The sequence below is a fragment of the Setaria italica genome, chromosome I, assembly GCF_000263155.2.
Source record: "Setaria italica strain Yugu1 chromosome I, Setaria_italica_v2.0, whole genome shotgun sequence".
Classification (NCBI taxonomy): domain Eukaryota; kingdom Viridiplantae; phylum Streptophyta; class Magnoliopsida; order Poales; family Poaceae; genus Setaria; species Setaria italica.
In genome coordinates, this window is record NC_028450.1 from 1688765 (window position 1) to 1711293 (window position 22529).

At 41.4% G+C, this 22529-nt stretch overlaps 1 protein-coding gene across 3 annotated transcripts; it reads right to left on the reverse strand.

Moving 5' to 3' along the window:
• Window positions 1-468: 468 nt before the first annotated feature.
• LOC101783139 (putative callose synthase 8) lies at window positions 469-22491 on the reverse strand. Of its 3 annotated transcripts, none has more exons than XM_004951266.4 (42): window positions 21964-22491; window positions 20801-20901; window positions 20458-20528; window positions 20255-20339; window positions 20068-20175; window positions 19449-19565; window positions 19224-19316; window positions 19062-19153; window positions 18836-18962; window positions 17696-17833; window positions 17533-17609; window positions 17380-17464; window positions 16053-16232; window positions 15523-15645; window positions 15305-15422; window positions 14831-15159; window positions 14554-14606; window positions 14414-14474; window positions 14216-14297; window positions 14049-14098; window positions 13866-13952; window positions 13652-13786; window positions 10317-10414; window positions 10159-10243; window positions 9280-9440; window positions 9032-9155; window positions 7971-8065; window positions 7754-7898; window positions 7521-7672; window positions 6655-6761; window positions 6407-6505; window positions 6248-6316; window positions 5829-6015; window positions 5635-5746; window positions 5297-5416; window positions 5100-5215; window positions 4938-5021; window positions 3420-3532; window positions 3106-3335; window positions 1438-2286; window positions 1129-1314; window positions 469-1044 (listed from the first exon to the last, which is right to left on the reverse strand). In XM_004951266.4, the coding sequence occupies exons 1-42, from the start codon at window positions 22250-22252 to the stop codon at window positions 817-819; spliced, it is 5961 nt and encodes a 1986-aa protein (XP_004951323.1). In that variant the 5' UTR covers window positions 22253-22491; the 3' UTR covers window positions 469-816. The 3 variants fall into 3 exon arrangements, with proteins under 3 accessions (XP_004951323.1, XP_022678989.1, XP_012703765.1); XM_022823254.1 differs by lacking the exon at window positions 21964-22491 and adding an exon at window positions 20987-21181; XM_012848311.2 differs by lacking the exons at window positions 20458-20528; window positions 20801-20901; window positions 21964-22491 and having other exon boundaries at window positions 19062-19149.
• Between the last annotated feature and the right edge of the window lie 38 nt (window positions 22492-22529).

Here is a 22529-nt window from a genome sequence, read left to right on the forward strand (position 1 = left end):
CCAAACATAAAGAAACGCACACGACCATATATTCAGTTGTGAAATGGCACGTCCGCTGAACTCCTCCTCCTCCTCCTCCTCCTCCTTTTGGTTCGGAAGCGTGTCCAGAATGCACTTCAAGAGTCAGCAGGCAGCAGTTCAGGCATACGAATTCTTTGTCAGGCTTCTTGTACCTGAAGCGCGACTCATCTGTTGCTCGCAATAATATATTATCGTTCAAGGCCGGAGAGAGAAAACCATAACGTTTTCATGTGCCAAGACTCTTCAGGTAACAGACCCATTTGGTCTGGAACAAACTTGCTCGCACAGTCCACAGCACATGAGAACATGCAAAAAAGAGAGAGAGAGAGAGAGAGAGAGAGAGAATAGCTACCTAATAGATTCCAGGAAGAACTATATTTTATCTCCAACAACCTTATTCACAGGTACAAGCAGGCGAACAATTGGTATCATCCACACTACCACACGTTAAGCATAATGGACAAGTACGATGAGTGGTCGTATTTTACATGGAAAGAAGATAGTATCTTTATTACTGTATAGGTATCACTATCATGATGAGATTATTCATGACTCGTCTAAGAGCAATGGTATATCTGTTTCTTGTAACAGAAATGGTATGAGAAGTTCCAGAACAACAGAAACCGAAACCAAGTTGTTACTATGTTAGATCCGTCAGAGGTGTAGACCAAAGAATGATGGATCGCACCGCATAATATTTACACTACTAGAATACAGAAACTTATTGCCGTGACGACCGACCAATTGATAGTATTCACATCCCCATTGTGCAGCCATATGAAACTATCAGTTAAGCTATCTCCTTTTAGTTTTGCCAACAATAAAAGGTTGGATCTCTTGCCGGGAAAATGCTCTGTTGAAAAGAACCCGAGTTTGGATGGCAGAGATAACAGGCATCCATGCAAGCACAGCAATTGGGGAGAAGAGCAGAAATCCCATTCCATAGTCGTAAGCATGAGCTATGACCTGAATAGGCTCCCAAATCGCATAGTACTCTATTTTTGGTCTCAAAACTTGAACAATCTGTAAGAAAAGGAGGGAGGTTAGTGGACTAGAGGAAAAAGAAATTATCTTAACATCAATGGTGAGCTGCCAGTTGATACTTACAAGGAGAAGACCCCAACCAGTTGGTATGAATGCGAGGCAACAGATGATCAAATCCATGATGGATAGTTGGCAGAGACAATAGAGAAGAATTAAGGAAGTAACGACCGCCAGGAATATCAAAAGTTTTATGACCCTGAAGATGAGTTGGTGCTTTGAGCTCAGCCGACGGCTAGCACAATTAACAAGCTGGAGCAGATTCAAATAAACATAAGAATATTATAGTTGGAAAGGGAAATCAGCATAAGGATAATGAATCTCAGTTGCATGAAACGAGATATAATTTTAGAGATGAAGCTGGTCTGCTGGTACCTTAACTAAACCAATAACGGCAATTATCACAACCCAGGAAAGTAAATAGACAAGGAAGTTCTTGTTGTCTTGAGAGATATTCAGGTGATAGACAAGTCCGTATTGATATATAAAGAAGCGTAGCGAGAGCAACACTTCAAGAATTCTAGAACTCAACACTGAGTGACGTAGATGTGCATTCTCAGCATTCCACCATGACTCCCAGCTCTTTTCTGGTTGCACTCCTATGCCCCCTTGATTCCTCATCCACCTGTTCCAGTCAGCCCAGTCATCAACAATTTTTTGCCAAGCAAAACCAGCTGGGTTAAAAAGGAAAGGAGTAAACAGCCAAGTCACTGCCATAAACCATGTTGAATATGTGATCATTACGTGCACCACACTGCTCACATAAGACCTCCTAAAGATGTGGTAGACTATCAAAAGGAAGACCAACTCAAATCCTTTGACAAAGTGACTTCTGGAATACAACTGATAGTTTTCTGTGAAGCTTGCGTGGAAAACTACAAATTTACGCCCTGTGGGCCGGTATTTAGCACCCCCATGGAGAATAGTACGGCCATAGTAGTGTGCTTTTGTTCCAAGAGAGAATGTGAAGAAAACTGAAGCGAACTGCAATTGCATGAGGATAAAATCACTCAGAGCTGAACGGAAACCCTTCTCCAAACCAAGCTCCATCACCATAGGCAATCCTGTAAGCAGTCCCAGCTGGAGAAAAGACTGAGATGCAAGAGCCGTTTCTAAGGACTTTATATTCTGAGTCTGAGCATCATGTAACAGAGCCCTCTGCAGGCCACTGAGAACCAAGTATAACTGCCCATAGAGAAAAACATAAACCCCAACAACTGATATCTGCACAACATATGGATCAAGGGAAACAATTAGAGTGATAGGTGGTGCTGAGGTCCATTATTATTGTAACAGGAACTTTGCCCCCTGCCCTGGGCCTTCTAAAAAACAATCCCAAACAAAGGAAATATAAGAAGAGAAATAGTTTTCGTAGAACCCCTCCAATCATGTATCAAGAAAAAGAATAAAATATAGAATTATATCCATAACCTTCAGAATTTGATTAAATCAATATAGGTTTGATGATCTTTCATGGGTAGTTAAAGGTAATATTTTCCAAGGAACTCCAGCTGGACGAAAGCGTAATAAGAAATAAAAAAAGTAGGAACTAAAAATACACGAAAAACACAAAAATAATTAATTAATCTGATTTTTCATGACAGCATAAATCTACAAGAACTCACTAGACATATTATGAATAAAAGGTGAAAGAATAATCCTTCCGTCCTCAATGTGCAGCTCCATAAATATGTTGGTAAAAATGACGCCAACAACAAAAAGTAGAGAATGCATATCTTCTATGATATTGTGAAATCCAAAATATTTTTGACATTATATAGATTTTGAACATAAGAAACTACTCCAGGAATCCAAAAGGTTTAAGAAAATTAACAAGGAGTAATAATAAATCGCATACTAAAAAGAAATTTAATTTCTGCCAGACAATATTTTAGATTTTGACGAATAAGATAAGCCTGAACATTTAAATTCTACCTTATTAACATTTTTACATAATTGTTTGAGATTATTTTTTATTTTATAAAGAAAGAAACCCAGAGAGAGAGAGAGAGAGAGAGAGAGAGAGAGAGAGAGAGAGCATACTAGGCTATTGAAGTAAAATCCCACGGTCGTAAAATAGCATGAAAGCATCCTGAAGAAATCAAATCTCCGACCTAGCCGGTGAATATCACGACTTATTGTCTGCTCACTATTGCCATTTGCTACTTTAGCTTCAAATTTTGATATCTGATTAAGACCAACATCACGGCCTTTACCAACTTGAATGTACTCATTGTAAATTATATTCCCACGACGCAATATAGAATTATACCCTGTAAAAAGAATTTGAAAGCAGCAATTAGTTTAGAAAATTATATGATAATTTCAATTTCAACAAAAGGAAAACTAGAACTTACCAGCAAACACATCCTCACTTAAGTTTATAGTTTTAGATGCTTTACTTATTCCACCTCTTGTTAAATGGAATATCCGATCAAAAATGTCTGGATGGCCATAGTGAAACCGCACCCTACAGTGAAGGAAAAAATCCATATAAATAATAAAATTGGCTTCAGAATGGGCTTCTTACATATGCATATTCTAAGTAGAAATTTATGAATAACTGTGTGTTGTCCTCACTACCCCGCACCCAATTTTTACAGTGTCTGGACTATAGCTGGAGCTAAAAAGGTGGGACTCTTGACCTTGGTACTATCAATCTATGAGAAATCAAAATATATAGCTATTAACAAAAGGTAAAAGATTTAAAATGTCATCCATGAACTCTAAAATGCTGCAAATGCCATTTATAACTAGAAATGGCACTATATCTGATTAATTTCTTTTATGTGACTATAAATTGTTCCAACCACCTTCATCCTCCGTCTTTATGTAGTGCTTCCTTCTCACAGCCACCGTAGCTTTAGTACTATACGCCAATATGTTTTCATGCCACACCTGTGTTACTACTGCTGCCTCATTTGAGACCACTGCTGAACCATCTATACAGGAACTTGCAGACACAAGTCACATCTTGCTACATTGTGGCCCAAATCCATGCATCAACACCAAAGCAATAAAATAATAGGGGACACAGAAATCCAAAGAAGAATTAATTCCATCACAAAAGGTTGAAAGGCCTAAAGCCTCACAGGTAGCCCAGGTGCTCACGCACAGAACACACACGTACACAGCAGTCTCTTTTTGGTGCTGCAATTGCTTGCTGCCTTTTCTGTTTTCTTCTCTACTTATACACAGCCGAGAGCTACAATAGGGCCTGTAAATGAAAGATAATAACTACAGCCATCACTACCTTGATTGGCTTATTATTCTCACTAACTAGCAGCTGGAAATATGCTAAGTAAATAGACTCTGCACCTAGACACTCTGAATCTGGACAGGTTCTGCACCTAGACATTTTGAACCTGGACAGCACGCACAGGATTACTCCTAACAAAGGTGACCATTATGAAAAAATCACCACAACTACCTAATATTTAATACACAAACAAGAAAAAAAGGGGTAGGGAGGGCATAGCCCTGATTGGTCTAACTAATCTCTGCCAGTAAACGCAACCATATTCACCATCCCTCATCCAATGCATTAGCTACAGTCTATGAATGATCCATCGAATCACTTGAAAAAGTTAAAAGTCTGGAAGTGTAGAAGTAACATTCTGAAAGAAAAAACTCAACCACCTAGGAGGAACTAGGTGACAATGTAAATAAGATGCAAGAGACACCCAAATTCGAGTATTAGAGGACTCGAACCTGGGTGAGCTAGGCTCAGTTCCAAAAGGTAAAAGTAGCATTTTGAGAAGAAATGTTGAAAACAAGGGGCATGATCTCATCAGAAATTAGACCTTAAAAGAAGAATTTAGTTTGTGCCATTGTTGCCCATATTATAAGACATAAAATAAGAAGTGTGTTTTCACCTAAGGGGATCAGCAAGAAATCTTTGTCCAATTGTAACAAAGCTTGTCTCTTGATATGACATGAAGCCAGCAAGAGATGAAACACTGTACAAACAATAGTAGAATAATTATCCTGCTAGAGACAAAACAAATTTCAAAGAAATATGTTGTAAGATTACAGACCTTCCAGTGAAGATATGCTCTCTAAGCCCAAGGATGGTTGGAGCTTGGTCCCTAGGATGCCTTACAAACTCTTGAAGGACATTCCTCATTTTGTAAGCTTCTTCCAGATAGTTGTCCTGATACCAAGTTACATACATGAACATAAAAACTACAAACAAAGAGAGAACATGATTATAGAAGCATGTGCAATTCATTACTTGATTCATATCAATTGTTTGTAGAGCTTCTCCACGAGTGAAGATAATGGCATGGTTTTGATTTTCTGGCTTCCCTTCTCCAATGATGGGCGGACCAGGCAGCTTTATACGGTAAATCTCCTATGGACATAACCAACAAGTCAGCAAAGGCCAAGGGATTACGGTGACTAAAAATGAACCATATGTTTTTGCAAGCAAGATTGTTAATGGGGATGATAATTATGTTTAATGATAATGAGAGATAGTCATGATGACTAAATAGGAGAGGTACTTTCAAGAAATCTTAGGTGTAATCAATACAATACTTCGTACTTTTAGTCTTAATCTGAGATCATTACCTGGTCAAAATTATTTTCTGCTTTTATTAACACAGAGGAATAAACCTTATGAGGAGAGCTATGTAGTATGACTTCCTTCTCTTCAATATAAGCAACCCGCAGAGTAGGGTACCTTTATTGGGCACAAGTGAAAAAGATCAGGATGACTCTAGTGACCATCATTTTTCTACAATTATATATGTTCCAATGCATACCTCGTCATCAGATCTATGATGTCTTGAGCATGGGGATCACCTTTGATTTTCTGTTCCCCAAACTTCTGACATGAAATGACATATGAAAATTTCATATCTGCAAGTGCTTCTATTTCAGTGGATAATGATTGGTGGATGTTTCTTTTATTTTTTCCTTGCTCAGTAGCCAAAGGTCCTTTATATAATTCTGCATAAGTTTTTCTGAATTGAATTAGTGGAAATATAACCGTTTCCAAAGAAACATAGAGCTGAATGTTTTTTTCCTTAAACAGGAAACATAGAGCTGAATATTATGAAATCACAAGAACTGCTACCAGAACTTTATACAAGTATTGTCATTCTAGTGGTTATAAATTTCCATTCATGCAGAAATAGGAAGTCATTACTGAATTTCGTTAGGACAAGACTTCCATACGCACCTTGATCACTTGTCCTGTCTAGGAAAGCCTGTAGTCTCAATGCCCTCCTGTAGTACATCATTCCCCGCACTAGATAGTTTATAATAAAAATAGGAGTGAGATGGGGGAGCCATGAGCTTAAATCATAATACAGCAAATGAGAATGATACTCTGGATTACCAGTTCGGCTCAGTGTTTGACCACGGTAGGAAGCCCAGTATCTAATTTCTTCATTTGTAGCCTTTGAACCAAGGCGTTCCAAAAAGTTTTTCCATTGATCTAAAATCACAAGAATACCTCAGTAATGTAAATATGGATGTCTCAGCTTGATATACCTTAGTGACACATGGTAATCCAGTATGTCTTCGTATAAATCAATGCAAGCAGTTGCAGTAGAAGTCAAAAGAAGGTTTTGCTATATAGGTGACCTGGATAAATCTTTTGCATGTAGGAAAGGATGGATGCTTCATCTTGATTTGAATGGAGTTCTTCATCTGAAAACTTCACTTCTTCCATGAAATATGGAGTTACTATGCTGGATAAAGTATGTAATGTCAGAATACACTGTAACACATACTCCCTCTGTTTCAAATTGTAGGTCGTTTTGGCTTTTCTAGGTTCATAGATGTTTGTATGCATCTAGACGTACACTATATTTAGGTGTATAGCAAAAACTATGCACCTAGAAATGCCAAAACGATCTACAATTTGGGACGGAGGGAGTAAATCACAGTTGCTTTCCATTGAGATGGATGCAGATATCAGAATTATCGAACAAAGAACTACAATCAACATAACAGCTTGCTTCTATTTATAGCAACTCTTATTGGTTATCATCTTCTTGAGGAGATTAGCAGGAAAACGCCCAAGATCATAAACTGGTTGCTTATGGTTGTATTCGAGGGTTCTTGGTAATCAATGTTACTGAAGGTACTCCTATAGGTTATAACTGAACCTTGAGATGGACTTATTAGGAGACAGTATGTTACAACAGGTAGCTACTCCAATAGATGAAAAGCGAAAGAATATATTCAATGGAGATTATTCAGGGATATAGTGTGAATTATTTAGACTTTTAGCATCATCAGGTAATCTGGATTTGGTTAATCTCTGAGATAGATCATGTGTGCAAATTATGCTACTTTTATTTGGCAGTGCATTCCATCAATATTCAAATAATCCTATATTCTTCTGGCAGCAGATCGACAACGATCACTTTGTCAGACACAGTCACACAGATCAGAACAAAAAATAAATAAAGCACTCAATAAATTTGGAGTTATTCAAGTATTACCTAAATGATAACATACTGCGAACTTTTGGAGCTGCAGGCATATCCATAAATAGAGATGTGGCAAAGAACGAAATGCGTCGCCTAGCCTCTGAATTTGATGGTATTTCTACAACCTTTTCTTTTGTATTAAGCAAAAGGTAAAGGCGTTTAACCTGAATATACAAGAGCATTTCATCACTCAAAGAGTTATAATCTGTTCGATTGTCCTTAGGTAATCAAATGTTAGCTCAGACCTGTTCTTTTTGCTGACCATCAAGAAATGGATACCGGATGTTTGTAATTGAGCTGACTGATGCAAAGAGCTCTGGTTGATAGTACCCAAATGCGCCATCATCATCGGAGATCAGTCTCTCGGAAGAATTAATCACATCCAATATACTGTACAAATAGGAGGTTATTATACTGGTACAACATAAATAAGAAGTAAAAAATTTATTAATAAATTCTTACCTTTGAGAATCCACAATCATATCTTGAATTAGAATATCAACAATATCTTGAAGCAGAATTGTCACCTCATATCGATGTTCTTGTTTGTTTATAAACTAGGTAACACATGCAAGAAAATTTCATTATATTGGTTGGTGCGTACTGAGGATTTAAAAGAGAAGGAAAGGCTGTCTGCACTATCTTAATAGAGTTCAAGATATAAGAAAAGACTGTATCAGCAGTCCATCAATATAAAGAGCTCAAGAGGAAATAATCTATCCTCGCTTTGAAGTTCTCCAAATTTGATGCTGCATTTCTAATTACATCTAGCAATAATAAATACAAGGTGACACTTAAAAAAAACTCTTGCATGTTTGACCTGTCTAAATACAGCTTGACACTCCATTATATATACATCCTCCATAATTCAACTATAGCTATCCACTTCCACTTAAACTAATAATACAGAACCTTACTTTCTCTGATGTAAATCTTTGCCTTAGTCCTGGCCAGTGACTGGCATGACATATGAGAATACAGAGTAAGCAACAATCCTACTGTCATGGTTTGGGTTTCGGAGGGAAGGTGAGCTCCTCGGTGACAAACTGCCCAATGATGGGTGCACCTGTAGTACAGGGAGAACGAGGTGGGGTTGAGAGCAGGGTGGGGGTCGGGGAGCATGGGCATCGAAGATGATTATCTTCAAGCACTTGAGGATTTTATCTTATCAAGCCCCTCACAACTCAGCTTCTTAGGGCTGGTTGACATGAGCAGTTTCTGAGGATGGTTTGGCTGCTTGCCCTCCTACACGGCATGCTAGGTCACATGGCCTTCCTTCTTATATAATGGAGCCTCACCTTAACATGTAACAATTGCAAAACAAGGAAAGAAGGATATGCCTAGGTTGCAGTAAAAAAGGATACACTGTTGAGCAGGTAGATTGTCAAAGCAGAGCATAGAATTGCTCTACAAAAATAGAATCTAGAATCACCATGCATATGACAAGGACATAGCAACAAAACAGCGAAGTAGACCACAAGAAATAGAAGAGGGGTCGTAGATAGTTCTAGCACAGTGATTACCAGAAGTTCAGCCAACCGATCAAATTTGCTGAACAGTGAAGGCAAATGATCCATCTTAAAATCAGTCAGAAGGCTTGACTTCAGAATACTCTTTTCTATTTCATCGAATATGGCAGCTACCACCCTGAACACAATCTGTAGACATCATAATAATATTCACAGGAACATATACTACAAAAACTGCAAGCATAGTTATGATGAGAAATCATAACTAGTTATGGAGGTAATCTTGGAATAAATTGGAGTACCTCTTCTCTGTCTCACCAATGATGAGAAATTTGAAAATAGTTTTTGTCAATTGGTAGAAATCGTTGATAGAGCAAAACATGTAGCCATCCTTCTTAATTTTCCAGAATAGTTGAGCACTTTTTCCAGTAAAATTTGCTACCATATCTACTGCTTCTGAAAACTAGAATGTAATAGAAACAAATATGAGAATATAGATAAATATATGCTGGCAGAGATAGAAAGGGTACAGACATATGCCAGACTGCAGAAGTCACGAAAAATCCGTTACTGAAGTACAGCTTAAAAGAATGTCTTGGAAAGGGAGAAGAAAGAATAACTATTCTAATACTATTCAAGGACTCAAAAAGAAAGTCAGTTTTTGATGATTTTTTTTTGTTTCCCCTAACTTGTTCTGTGTTTATAACTTCAAATTGTAAAGATTTGTTTATGATCCGTAGACTGTTTCCTTTTTTTTTCATTTTGTGGTGTGTGTGTGTAAATGACAGTTTGCAATAGACATATCCCCATATAAGGTAAAGGAAAACTTTAGTGATGCTTCTTACAAGCATGCAGCTAGCGTTACTGAAAACATGTGTCCTCATAAAGTAATGTTTTCTAACTTTAAAATTAATAACTTTTTAAGTGATTAAGGTCTATCATCACCAGGCTTTATTCTGCATAATTCCAAATAATATTATATTTAAGAAAGCTGCATTTGCATAATAATGTGCTAGTTGTGAGAGACACATTATATTCTGTCAAAGGTCTGTGGAAACAGGAAAAATAATTTATAAAAATAAATAGATTATACCAACTTCAGCACTATGAAGGTGTTGCAAAATAGAGTACATTTTAACGAAACCACAAGATGTCATGTACCATAGAATAGATCAGCTTACCTTTTTAGCAAGTAGAAACAATGGCCAACGAATAGAACCAGGACTATGCTCTAGTGACATGGGCATCGTCATCAAATCCATCTCTCTGGAAAACATTGTTTTTCTTTACAGGGCTGATGAAACCTAAGTTGCAGCAGAGCAGAGTAATCAAAGTGTACCTATTGCTTATTAAGTCCTCTGAACGGAAGCTGAGTATTATCTGGTTCCAAACCAAAGCAAACTTCGTCGGGTCGAGTCTTTCAGCTTTACCTACTTTCTGAAAACAGGGAATCATTTGAAAAAAAAAATAGAGTTCGCATAAGGAGAAAAAGTGATATGGCTAGTTGATTGGCTAAGAACACAATGGCAGATTGATAAACAACCTGCTCGCCTTCCCTAGGAGGCTCTAAGCTTTGAGGTTTATCTTCTGCTTGAACTAATCTATTGCGCCTATGGCTCTTATATAATGAGCCGGCTTACAAAATCCCAACTAACTAGGACTCTATCTCTAATCTGAACCTAAACTAATTAGCCTCTCCTGGAGGAGGCGGGCCCTTGTTCCTGCGGTGAAACTTCTTGCCGAAGAAGTTGTCCACAACACTTCCGCCCACCTGACAGAAAAGCTCGTCCTCGAGCTTGAAATCTGGGTAGCTCTCTTTGAAAGTGTGAAGCGGCTCCCAAGTAGCATCAGCAGCTCCACGACCTACCCATTGCACCAGAAGATCCCAGGAGGTGGCTGTCAGCTTGGCACGCACCACCTTCGCCGGAGTAGGCACTGCGCGACCATGAACCACAGGCGGCAAGGCGACGATGTGCTCAGGCACAGGACCCTGGTGCTTCTTCAGAAAGACCACATGAAAGACATCATGGATCTGAGCCTTTGGGGGTAGGCAAAGACGGTATGCCACCGACCCATGCGTTTGACCACTTGAAAAGGCCCATAGAAGCGGGGAGCAAGCTTGGCGTTGGACTTGTCAGTGATGGCCATGGCTGAGTGTTGATGCAGGCGCAGCCATGCCCATTCGCCCACCACAAACTCCAGCGCTCGGTGAGCTTTGTCATGCGTTGCCTTCATGTAGTCCTGCGCCTGAAGAAGACGTTCCCGGATTTCTGCCAGAAACTCATCCCGCTGCACAAGCTGCCTGTCCAACGCCACCACACGTGCCAGGCTCGGCTGGTAGGACAACAGGGAGGGAGGATCCCGGCCAAACACCACCCGAAATGGCGTGCACTACAAGGCGGACTAGTAGGATGTGTTGTAGCAGTATTCTGCCCCCAAGGCAACCAGCGCAGCCAGCTGCGAGGACGGTCGCCCACCAAGCAGCGAAGATACACCCCCAGCACGCGATTTGTCACCTCTGATTGACCATCTGTCTGCGGGCGAAAGGCGGAGCTGAGGCGCCACTTGACGCCCGCGATGATCCCTTGCTCCAACATCGCCTGGCATTGGGCCTCAATCTCATCTTTCAGCAGCTGCGGGTAGCGGTAGGGCCGCACCGCCACTGGAGGAGTCGCCGGCAGGAGGTGTATGTGGTGGTTGAAAGCCCGCGGCGGGGGAAGGCCCGACGGCGTGGCAAACAAATCGGCGAAATCCTGGAGGAGCAGCTCCAGCAGGTTGGTGGACTGAGTGAGGGCCAGCCGTGGAGAAGGTCGAGCGTTGACCCCAAACCACTTGACGCGGTGGTCCTGGTGCCAGAATGCCATGGACAACCGATTGAAGTCCCAAAGGATGGGTCGCAGGGTGCGTAGCCACTCGCAACCCAGAACGAGCTCGTAGCCGTCGAGTGGGATGACGAACAGGTTGATGCAGAACTCCTCCTGGCCGATGTGGACGACAACGTTCCGGCAGACGCCGGCGGATGGCACGCGGTCGCCATTGGCAACACCGACGGTGAGGCCCAGTCGTGCCTCGGGCGTGAGCCCAAGCCGGGCGGCGGTGTCTGCGGCGATGAACGAATGGGTGGATTCTGAATCCACCAAGGCGGTGAGGCTGACGGCGTGGACGACGGTGGTAAGCTGTAAGGTGGAACTCGTTTGGATGCCAGTGGTGGCATTGACAGATATTGTCAGCTCGTCCTTGGCCGCGCCATCAGAGTCGTCGTTGCCCTCTAGTTCCATCCAGTAGATGCCCTTCATGGAACATTGCTTGGAGTGCTCGCGCGAGAACTTCTCCGGGCAATTAAAACACAGGCCGGCGAGGCGGCGCTGCACCATCTCCTCTGGCATGAGGCGCGTGAAGCGCACACCTGGCGGAGCAGCCGGCTTGACTGGCGCGCCTGGCGTCGTAGACGAAGCACTGTATGCTGGCGGTGTCAATGGAGACCGCGCCAGGGTGGCGTGATGATGAACGCGTCGAACACACCAAGGAACAACAGCCGTCATCAACCACCTGGGTGCGGCGCTCGTAGGCCCGGGCGAGTGCCATGGCGTCCTCTAGGGTCTCGGGCTTATGCAGCTCCACGTCGATGCTCATTGGTTGGAGGAGGCCGGTGGTGAAGATATCGATCTGTTGTTGCTCGGTGACGCCCTCGTATCGCGCTGGGAGCTTGAGGAATTGCTCCTGGTAGCTGTCGACGGAGCCCGTGCGACGTAGATGGGTCAGCTCGCCGAGGGGATTGCTGCGCACCAGGGGGCCAAACCGCTTGTTAACGCCTTCGACGAAAGCGGGCCAAGTGGGGACACCGCGATTCTTCTCCAGGCGGTAGTACCATTGGCCGGCGGCGTCCTCCAAGTAGAATGTCGCCGTCCAGACCTTCTGGTCCTCCGGCGTGCCCTGCGAGCGAAAGAACTGCTCGCACTTGTGAAGCTAGCCCAGGGGATCCTCGATGCCGTCGTACTTGGGGAAGCGAAGCTTGTGGACGGGCTGTGGCGGCAGCCCATGCTTGCCATCGCCGGGTGATGAGGAACCAGAGGCGTCGAAGCGGCCGTGCTTCTCCAGCACTTGTGTCTGGACGTTGCTGATGGACGAGGAGAGGCGGCCCTGTTCCTGGCGGACGCTGCCAAGCTCCCGATCCAACTTCTGGCTGATGTCGTTCATCTTGGCAATCATCTTGGCGATGGCGTCCTCGAAAACAGACTGGGTGACGAAGGGGTCACCCATGGTTGCGGTGGAGCGGTGGGTTTGGCGATAGAAACTTCAGCGGAAGGGTGATGGCCAGGGAGAACAGGAAACAGGAACGGTGGAAGGCTGATACCAGAGATGATATGGCTAGTTGATTGGCTAAGAACACAAGGGCAGATTGATAAACAACCTGCTCGCCCTCCCTAGGAGGCTCTGAGCTTTGAGGTTTATCTTCTGCTTGAACTAATCTATTGCGCCTATGGCTCTTATATAATGAGCCGGGTTACAAAATCCCAACTAACTAGGACTCTATCTCTAATCTGAATCTAAACTAATTAGCCTCTCCTGGAGGAGGCGGGCCCTTATTCCTGCGGTGGAACTTCTTGCCGAAGAAGTTGTCCACAACAAAAAGGCACCTTCAGGTAGTTCAAAAATGGCATGAACATTTCGCACCTTGAATATTTTCTTCTCCAAGAAACTAGAAAACACTCCCTTTTTCTCTTTTGGCATTGCAGGAGGAACAAGAGACATATTGAAGGCTTCTGGTAAGGTAGAAAACCGACTTCTCACCATTCCCATTGTCCGAATCTAGATGAGTATCAGAGGTAAGAATCTGCTAGGGTAGACATCTGAAATGAGTCCCATGTTAAGTGATGCCTGATCTCACCTCACCAAGATGATGGATAATACCACACATACCACCGAAAATAGTACAGAATACAGAATACCATATCTGTGTGTCCATGAAATAGACCTGTTGAGAATTAAAAGAAAAGTATTAGGTAATCCCAGTTCCAGAGGCATATGCACAATTAAAACTGTAATTACTGTAAGTATATAGAATCCTCACAAGAATTATAGGGGTCCATACAGCAAGAATAGCGCCAGCATTACTCTTGACTGGTGCAAAATCAGACGTATGGAATCATTATTTTTGTTTGACTGTAATTTGACAGTGCAAACCTAATATTAAAAAGTAAGGAAAAACACTAAAAGCCAAGATAGCATATGGAGGACCTTGTGGGAAGAACTCATGCCACTCATATTTGTTCACATTGATCTTCATAATTTCTTTTGTAGGTCCCACAAGAGGCTTAATCTGTATATATTTTGGTAAAAAAGCGAAGCATCACGAGGCAGTGTAAGAACAATAAACAGAACTTTTCCGGTTGTGACTATGATCATGTGCAGTGAATGTTTGAGAGAGAACCTTACCTCAAAGTAGTAGCTGAATAAAAATTTACTTGACAAGAGAATCATCCAAAAAGCTGTGTACCTGTGAGGTATGCAAAGAATGATTTAGCTCATAATAAATGATCCAAACAAAGTAACGCAATTGTAAACAAATGCATTACTTCAGTAAAGGTACTAGTCCTTCTTGCATTCCCCGTCCAACATACAATTGTGGCTGCACAAGTAATTGTCATTAGGGCATAATAACAAGATATGCAAGCCATGAGGTGAAGTGCGAAGAGGTAGTACGTATGTTAAAAAATAGATTCTTTTAGAACTTTACATGTGCTGAAGTTATTTGATATAAAATATCATGACGACACATCTAATTTAGTTTTATGACAATATAATTTGTTATATTAAATTACAAACTTAAAAAATGCAACGAGAAGAACATACCTGACACCACCATGACAGCATACTGCAAATTCGCCAAGTAGATGTTTCTATGTAGTTAGTGACAGCTGGGACAAAAAATAGTGCCATCCCAATCACATTGCTTGCAAGGTACAATGCAACAACCACCATATATTTTGACAAGCAGAACATTCCCAGAAAGGTTTTAGATTGTTTAGCTGAACAGGCCTTATAATTTTGAGAACTTGCATAAAATATAGGAAGAATGATCGCCCATGCCACCGCAAGAGAAAGTTTTAGAGTAAATCGTAGTATCTGATCAAATCTCATTGTTCGCTTGGTTCTCCATGAGAAAGCAATGTCAAGGATAACTGCAAGTAGGTACGTCAACCATGAATGAAGATATATAGAGAGAGAAAGGAAATAAAAGTAGGTATTTCAATAGATTCAGCATTATTTAGTCATAATGTAATAACTGATAATGTATATTTACACGATACAAAGATTCACGTCAACCTTGAATAACTCGAAGTACTGCATTGGTAATGAAAATACTCAGAATATCCTCAAAAATGATTGGATCAAGTAATTGAGTAGGGCTCCCTAATCCATGCCATGCCATTATTATCAGAACCTGAAGGTAATATAAACAAGAAATGTGTCAAAAGGTCTGACAGAATTCTGAAAATAATCCCAAATGCATCCACTCAATAATTAATGATAGAAAACTAAACCTGAAGCCCAAGCACAAGAAGTGTCCACATCCTATCGAAGCTTCTGAAGAGATGCCAAAAGGAACGGACCTCAACAAAATTAGTCTTTCCCAACCACTGTTCAGAACTGGGACTCGTAGTTTGCTATATGCGGTACCACCAAAAAAAATGAAGAGAACTAAGCCACAAAATCGAACAAATGTACCCTAACCCAAGCATCCTCTTAGTCATGCATGTACATGAAAAACCAAGCATCATAGATATTACAACACAGTAAGTTATGTCAAAGCACATAAGAAACAAGTTGCTCAGACTCCTTGAACCTTGAGAGTTCAGATAAGTGCTGTATACAGTGTGATAATATGCAAGCAATGCAGTGGGCATGTGAAGCAATCAGCATCACGGAGTATTGGTGTATACATAACTACTAAGCCCTTTTTTCTCAATTTCAGTGAATAAAACTGATTTGTACATAAATAAGTAATAAGCCTGGTTATATTCTTCAAATATTACATTTTTTTTAGGATGGTCATTTTTGAAATAAGAGTTACCTGTTGTCTTTGTTCAGCTGCTTCTGAATTAAGACAGTTTTCTGTTGATGAGGACTCATGAGGCACTTGGGGATTTTGCTGCTCAGTTTGCTGAGGTTTGTCAACAGACACTAGCGGAACACAGCTAGCACAATTTTCAAAGCCATGCGGCACCCTTGATAATGTTGACCCACAAAGAATCTAAACAATATAAGAAGTCAGCAACAGCACGGATAAGAGAAAGAACTCCATCACTAAGGGAAATGCTGAATGTCTCTAAAATCCATGCATTATTATAGCTATACATCTGAGTTGTAAGTTTCAATCAGGTTCATGTTATAGATAATGCCCTAGCATGCAAGTGTGCTACAACCTGTCCCTGCAACTCAAGCTTTAAATCGAAGCTTCATTTGAAAGGGTTAAATGGAAGTTGCTACTTGGCTCCCTTAGGTTTATATACTACTCAGCCTCAACTTAAATCACAATATGGACTACCAGCACAGATGGCCCACTCGAGCATCCACAATATGAGCCAAGTTTCAAGAAGCCTTTGAGAAATATAATCTATGCATTAATGATTTTAGCTGAATAACCAACTAAGGTAAGCATCAGGTTATCTGAAAAATACTTCAGAATTCCATTTCCGTTTGACTATACATTTGTGGTTCTTCCATGTGATCTGGTTAGCTGTGGATTTTTATGAGGCCTTGATTGAAGCTGAAAAATGTGCTTACATTTCAGTAGTTGTGGATCGGTCTTAGGAAGAAAGTAGCTGGAGTAGGAAGGGGAGTAGCAGAAGATGGGATCAAAGGAAGAGCAAAGGAGGCTTTGGCAGAGAGAAACAGAGTGAGGCGTGATTGAGAGCAATTGAGATTGCGTGGATAATAGATTGATTAGGGTATACAAAGGTAAAAGTATATATAGGCAGCCCTGAGAGAGGTTTATAGAATCAGAACCAATCTCAGGGGTATCATGCCTATCCTAACCAACAGGCCACGGCAGAGAGCCGGCCCTAGCCCTAGCGTCATATACGCCTGAGGGCCTACACGCACATAGCACAAACACATATCTAACAGTGAGATATCTTTAGTATTGGGTTTATTCTTGCTTGATTCCAAATGAGCTGATCTGAAAGCTTTATTGCCGCCACTGACAAACTTCATTTCTTAGCGTTTTTTTTTTTTTCAGATGGCTTCCGTTTTGATCAGAATATCTATTTATCATTTGAACAAAATGAAGTAACACTTCAAGAAAGAAATAGAAGATACAAACTGGCCATAAAAGGATAAAATAGAAAACAAGAGCATGCATGAGGGCACAAATAAAATAACTGTTTGTCAAAGGACACCTGAGAGTTATCAGATTCACTTGATATGAAAAAGAAATCATTGTTAGGGCGCATGGGCCAACCAAGCTTAAAGCAATCAGTAGACCTGCAACAGAAAAATATTAAGTACAGTTTTTAATCAAAAGTTATACAACAAGAAGCATGGTATCTGACCAGAAGAATTCATTGAGGTCATCATAGTTTCTCCATGTTGAGTGATCAGCTGCTCCATCCTTGTTCTTTTGTGCTTCCTTCATTAAAAAGGGAAAGGCATTCATTTGTACATACAAACTTTAAAGCTCTGTGCATTAAAGGTTCAAAAGAAGATAATGTGGACCTTAAATACAACGTTGTATATTGGCCTCACTACATCGTTAAGAAATGATTCATCATCTCCTCCATATGCAGGTCGAACTTTTTCCCCAGTAATTAAGCTTACAGCTCCAGAGAGCACTCCATATAGCTCATATGACATCTGAAACAAAAATAGTATACTCAGAGTGGGTTTTACTTAGGGCCAAAGAATTTAGCAAAGAAAAAAATTGCCATACCCGGATATGCTATTTGGAGAAACATATAAACAAGTTAATCAACTTCATGTTTTGATAATATCACTTAGAAATGCAAAACTTAACAAATATTCATATTTTACTAGGAAAAATGCAGAAATCCTGCCCATCAGCATCTGCCAGCCTTTGACTTAGATTTTGATTGTTATAGCACAATCCATTCCAATACCGTTCATATTTTGTTTTGGACCTTAAATTTAGCACAATCCACTGATGACTTCCGATATCTCCTCTGGACCCATTATTTTGTCTTGTTTTAGACTTTATGTCAAATCACTTCAGAATATTTTTATTCCCTGGTAACTAAAGCAGCTAGCTATGGGGAGTTAACATGAAATGAGATTAGGGATAACTTGCATGTCTGTACTTGTTTCAAAATGAAGTACAATATTAAAGAACCTTCCATCTCATTTATTTCGAACGGGGGCCAAAAAAAAAAGAGGAAATGCATATGGAACATTGATTCTATTGCAGTACCAGAAACAGAGCAAGCACAAACTACAACTTGTTATAACTATGCCTTCCTACGTTGGAGTCAATGCTTCATAAGATTTTGAATAGTTTTTATAGAAAGGATTCAAGCAAAAGAATCAACATTTTTTGTTGAACTAACAGAAAACCGCTTGTAATGAAATACACAAGTTTTATTCTTGTAAAAAAATCAAACTAACTAATGTGAAAGGATACTGGTAAAAAAGAAGCAATTCCGCAATAGATTATTCTGGAAGAAGCATTTATTGGGTATCTTCTATTTCCCGGCAATGCAAATTTATGTGACCAGAAAAACTATAGTAAAATAATAAATTCCCAAAATGATACCAAGAGAAACAGAGAAACATAAACGGTTTAAATCCTTAACACAGTAGAACCACAACAAAAGTATCAGTGGCATAAATATTTTTACTTACATGATGAAAAATGAAGCATAAGCATTCTGGCATCAGTCGTAAGTTTGACGCTTCTCCCCATATCAGGAGGTAAAGAGCTATGTATAGAAGTTTATGTTGCTGAATTTCCTGCTTCACAGAGGGCAACCTGAAGTTGCAACACAAACAGGTGAAGTGCAAGCGATGGTACTTATTTTCAATTATCTGTAGCCAAGTCTAAGAAGTGCAAGCTAAGGTACTTATTTACCATATGTTGCTTTTTCGCCCCAAAAACTTGCACCAGGTCAGATAGTTCTCAAATGTTTTTGCCAACAATTCATCTACTGCTCTGTCATCTAGCTGAAAGGAGATATATGAAAATGGCATTCTCATTAAAGATACATAAAGAAAACTAGTCATGTTTGGGTACCAGTTGAGCAGAGGATGACTTGGGATTCAATCGAGCATGCATATTTGCAAGCAATAGAATTAGATGCTCCCTTTGGTTGGCCACATTTCCTGTCTAATCAAAGAAAAAACAAGCCAAATTATCTAGCTGTAGTACAAGGGAAAATACCAGCCATACTAACCGAAGCATTCCACATGAAACTAAATAAACCATTACCTGATTCGCAAATAAAAAATAACCCATTACCTGGAATCCAAACCAACTTTGCAGCCATCTAAAAATATCTGTATGAGTTTTGTCATCTTTGATGTTGGCTGATGGAAGACTGCGAACATTAAACACCGCAGAGACCGCAACTTTGATCTGTATAAGAGAATATCATAGCTAACTTTATGCAAACTGATTTACATTATATAGTTAAAAATATAAGTATCGCTTGCTATGCATAATGCAATCTTACTAATTCACAAACAAATTAATGGGAATTTATTTTTAAAGGAAGGATTACTGTTGTATATTCCTTTTCTGAAGGAGAACAACATGAGCTGTTAGAATTACAGAAAACCCAGTCACCACTATTATTGCACAGCAAGGATATTAGGCAAAACGTATTGGTCATTGCCTTTGCAAATACCAATCAGATCATGTCCTCCCCACTGTGTAAAAGAATCACAGTAGAGGTCTCCCCTATTGTTTTTGCTCAAAAAAATATGTAAAAGAATCCAGAGCCATGAGCCATCATGTCATACCAAAAAGTGAAGATGTACAGCCCTATTATCAAAAAATACTATAGTTGCACTTTCACATATAGTAGAGTGCAGGACAATATTACTTTTGAGAATTTTGAGTAGAAAAACTGGCGAACCTCAGGGAGAAGCATAATTGGTCTTTGACTGAATTTAGGATGGAGTGGAAGAATATTATATCTTAATAAGCCTGACTTGTCTGTAAAATCTTCACCAGCAACAAGGTTCTGCAATTTTATGGAAGTGATAAATAGGAAACAGTATATCATAAGTAATAATCTCATTTTTCCAAAAAAAAATCAAAACCTCCAAGCCGGTCCCACTGAGAAGAGCCTTCAGCACTTCTTGCAGGACAGGTAAGAGTTCATCAAGTGCATTAGCTTTCCTTTTCCTATAAAAAATGCAAAAAACAGAATGAGAGTTACATATTTAGTATTGGGAATAGGGTTTGAAAATGTGATTGATAAAGTGGTCTACAGTGATGGTGTTTATTTGAGAAATAATCTTACCTCTCATAGAATAACTTCATTTCTCGGGCATCACCTCTTTGTGTCATCTTCGATTTGGTGCTTCTCTCATCCTGTTTTACAATCACATCCAATATTAGGGGCATCCTTATTCAACAAAGCTCTTTGACTAACAGCATATATCAGAGATTCTGAGTGCACAAGAAATTTGCCTAGACAAGTTCTCGAATATGTTATATACATATTCTTCTTAATATAATGATACGCAGTTCTCCTGTGTGTTCGAGAAAAAAAACACATGTGATGTTTTCAAAGTACACCATCCAAAACCTAAGAGAATGTAATTATATTATAAAACTGTCATCCCTCCCTATAATGTCTGCACCTGCTCAAGTCTCTGAAGAAGTGCAGTTTTAAATTGCCGAACACCCCTCCCTGTGGAAAGTCGATCCATTGTATGAGCCTTTTCAAACGCGTGGAACCGACCTGGCAAAAGAAAACCTGCATTAAAGATCCATACAATTATGAACGTAACTATTCTAAGCGACACTCAAGTTGGTTTCCAGTCGACCACTGTGTTTATGTGTTCCAACAGAGTGAAGAAAGAGGTGACTGGCACTTCATGAGGTAAGAGTTCCCAGTTATCTTTTCAAACTCGTTGCACCACCCGATGGGGATAATTGATCCACTGCAGCACAAATTGAGGAGTTGTGCCTTGCATGCTGATGTAACAAACTCTACTTTCAAGGCCTCCCTCAGACTGCTCTGCTAAGCAAGTGAGATTTACATGGAGCAGAGTCCACCAGAGGAATATTCTCTGCAGGTGAAACTTCAGTTGAGCCACTGAAGGTAGATAATTGGCACATGATTCTCTTCAGAGAATATCCAGCCTTCCGAATATAGCATCTTAAATCTAATTCCCAACCGCAAAAGCACGGAATATCCCAGGTGATGATGATGTGCTCTCAAACCTCCAAACACACGCTTCCCCCTAGCAGAATCTTCAAGGACCAGGGCACTACTTGTGACTGAAACAGCATCTCTGTCGCCGAAGGCAAGGTGGACCATCAAGCACAAAGCGGCCGCGGTTGTTGAGTTAAGCAAGGAGAAACTCACGGTGACCAACGAGCATCTTCCAGCGTCAGAGAATCCAGTACAAGGCAGAATATTCTGAAACGGAGACAGATAGTAGTATCGGTATGGAACCAAAAGGTCCAAAACCACCAGGAATCTTCTCTGTGATCCAATAGTCGAGGCACCAGCTCCGTATGGATCAGAATCAGAATCAGACAAGCGCGCATGCATACAGACGTGCCACCAACGCAAGCATCCAAACCATCGCGCATACACATGCAGGACCTGGACGTCCACCTCGCGCCAAGGTCAGGGGGTCGGTTGCTAGCTTCCTCGCCGGGCATTTCCACGAACAGGTGGCGCGCGGCGGCGCGGAAGCTCTCGCCTCCTCCACCCCACGGTAAGAACGGGAGAAGAAAAAGGTACGGTCGGGAAGTATGCAAGCGGGGCGCGATTGCGCGCGCGGGCACTCACATAGGTAGGCGACGCGCGGGTTCTCGGCCTCGACCTGGTTGGCGGCGCGCAGGAAGGGGCGGATCTCGGAGACGAGCGTCTGCGGGAGCTTCTCGCTGTCGAACTGCTGCGCCACGGGCTCCCCCGCGTCCCCGGCCCCTCCCCCCTGCTGCTGATGATGATGAGGCGGAGGCGGAGGCGGAGGAGGAGGTGGAGGTGGAGGAGGAGGAGCGTGCCACTGCTCCAGCGGGGGCTGGACGTAGCGCAGCGGGCGGCTGGACGGGCCCACCTCGACGATCTCGATCTCCATCCTCCCGCGCCGCGGAAGGTGGAGGTGGAGGTGGAGGAGGAGCGAGGCCACTGCTGCGGCGGCGGCAGAGCCAGTAGCGCCATCGCGATCGCGCGGCTTTTATCGGGAGCTCTCGCTTTGGCTTTGGCCTTCGCCGCTAAGCTTTTCCGCTTTTCCGCGGCGGGCGCAGATCGAGGCGGGCCGGCGGGCGGCTAGCTTTTGCTTTTTGGCGATCGATCGACTTGGCGTTCGAGGGTGCTGGGGATTGGTGGGGGGAGGAAGCCAGGAAGGGGAGGAG

What these genes read in the sequence shown, in the direction of transcription:
- LOC101783139 (XM_004951266.4), bottom strand. Translation starts at nt 22,252, where the DNA reads ATGGAGATCGAGATCGTCGAGGTGGGCCCGTCCAGCCGCCCGCTGCGC. An exon ending in AGTACTTCGAGTTATTCAAG is followed by an intron (nt 15,160 to 15,304) that starts GTTGACGTGAAT and finishes ACCTACTTGCAG; the next exon opens with TTATCCTTGACATTGCTTTC. An exon ending in TTTCTTGCTGATCCCCTTAG is followed by an intron (nt 3,533 to 4,937) that starts GTGAAAACACAC and finishes CCTTCACTGTAG; the next exon opens with GGTGCGGTTTCACTATGGCC.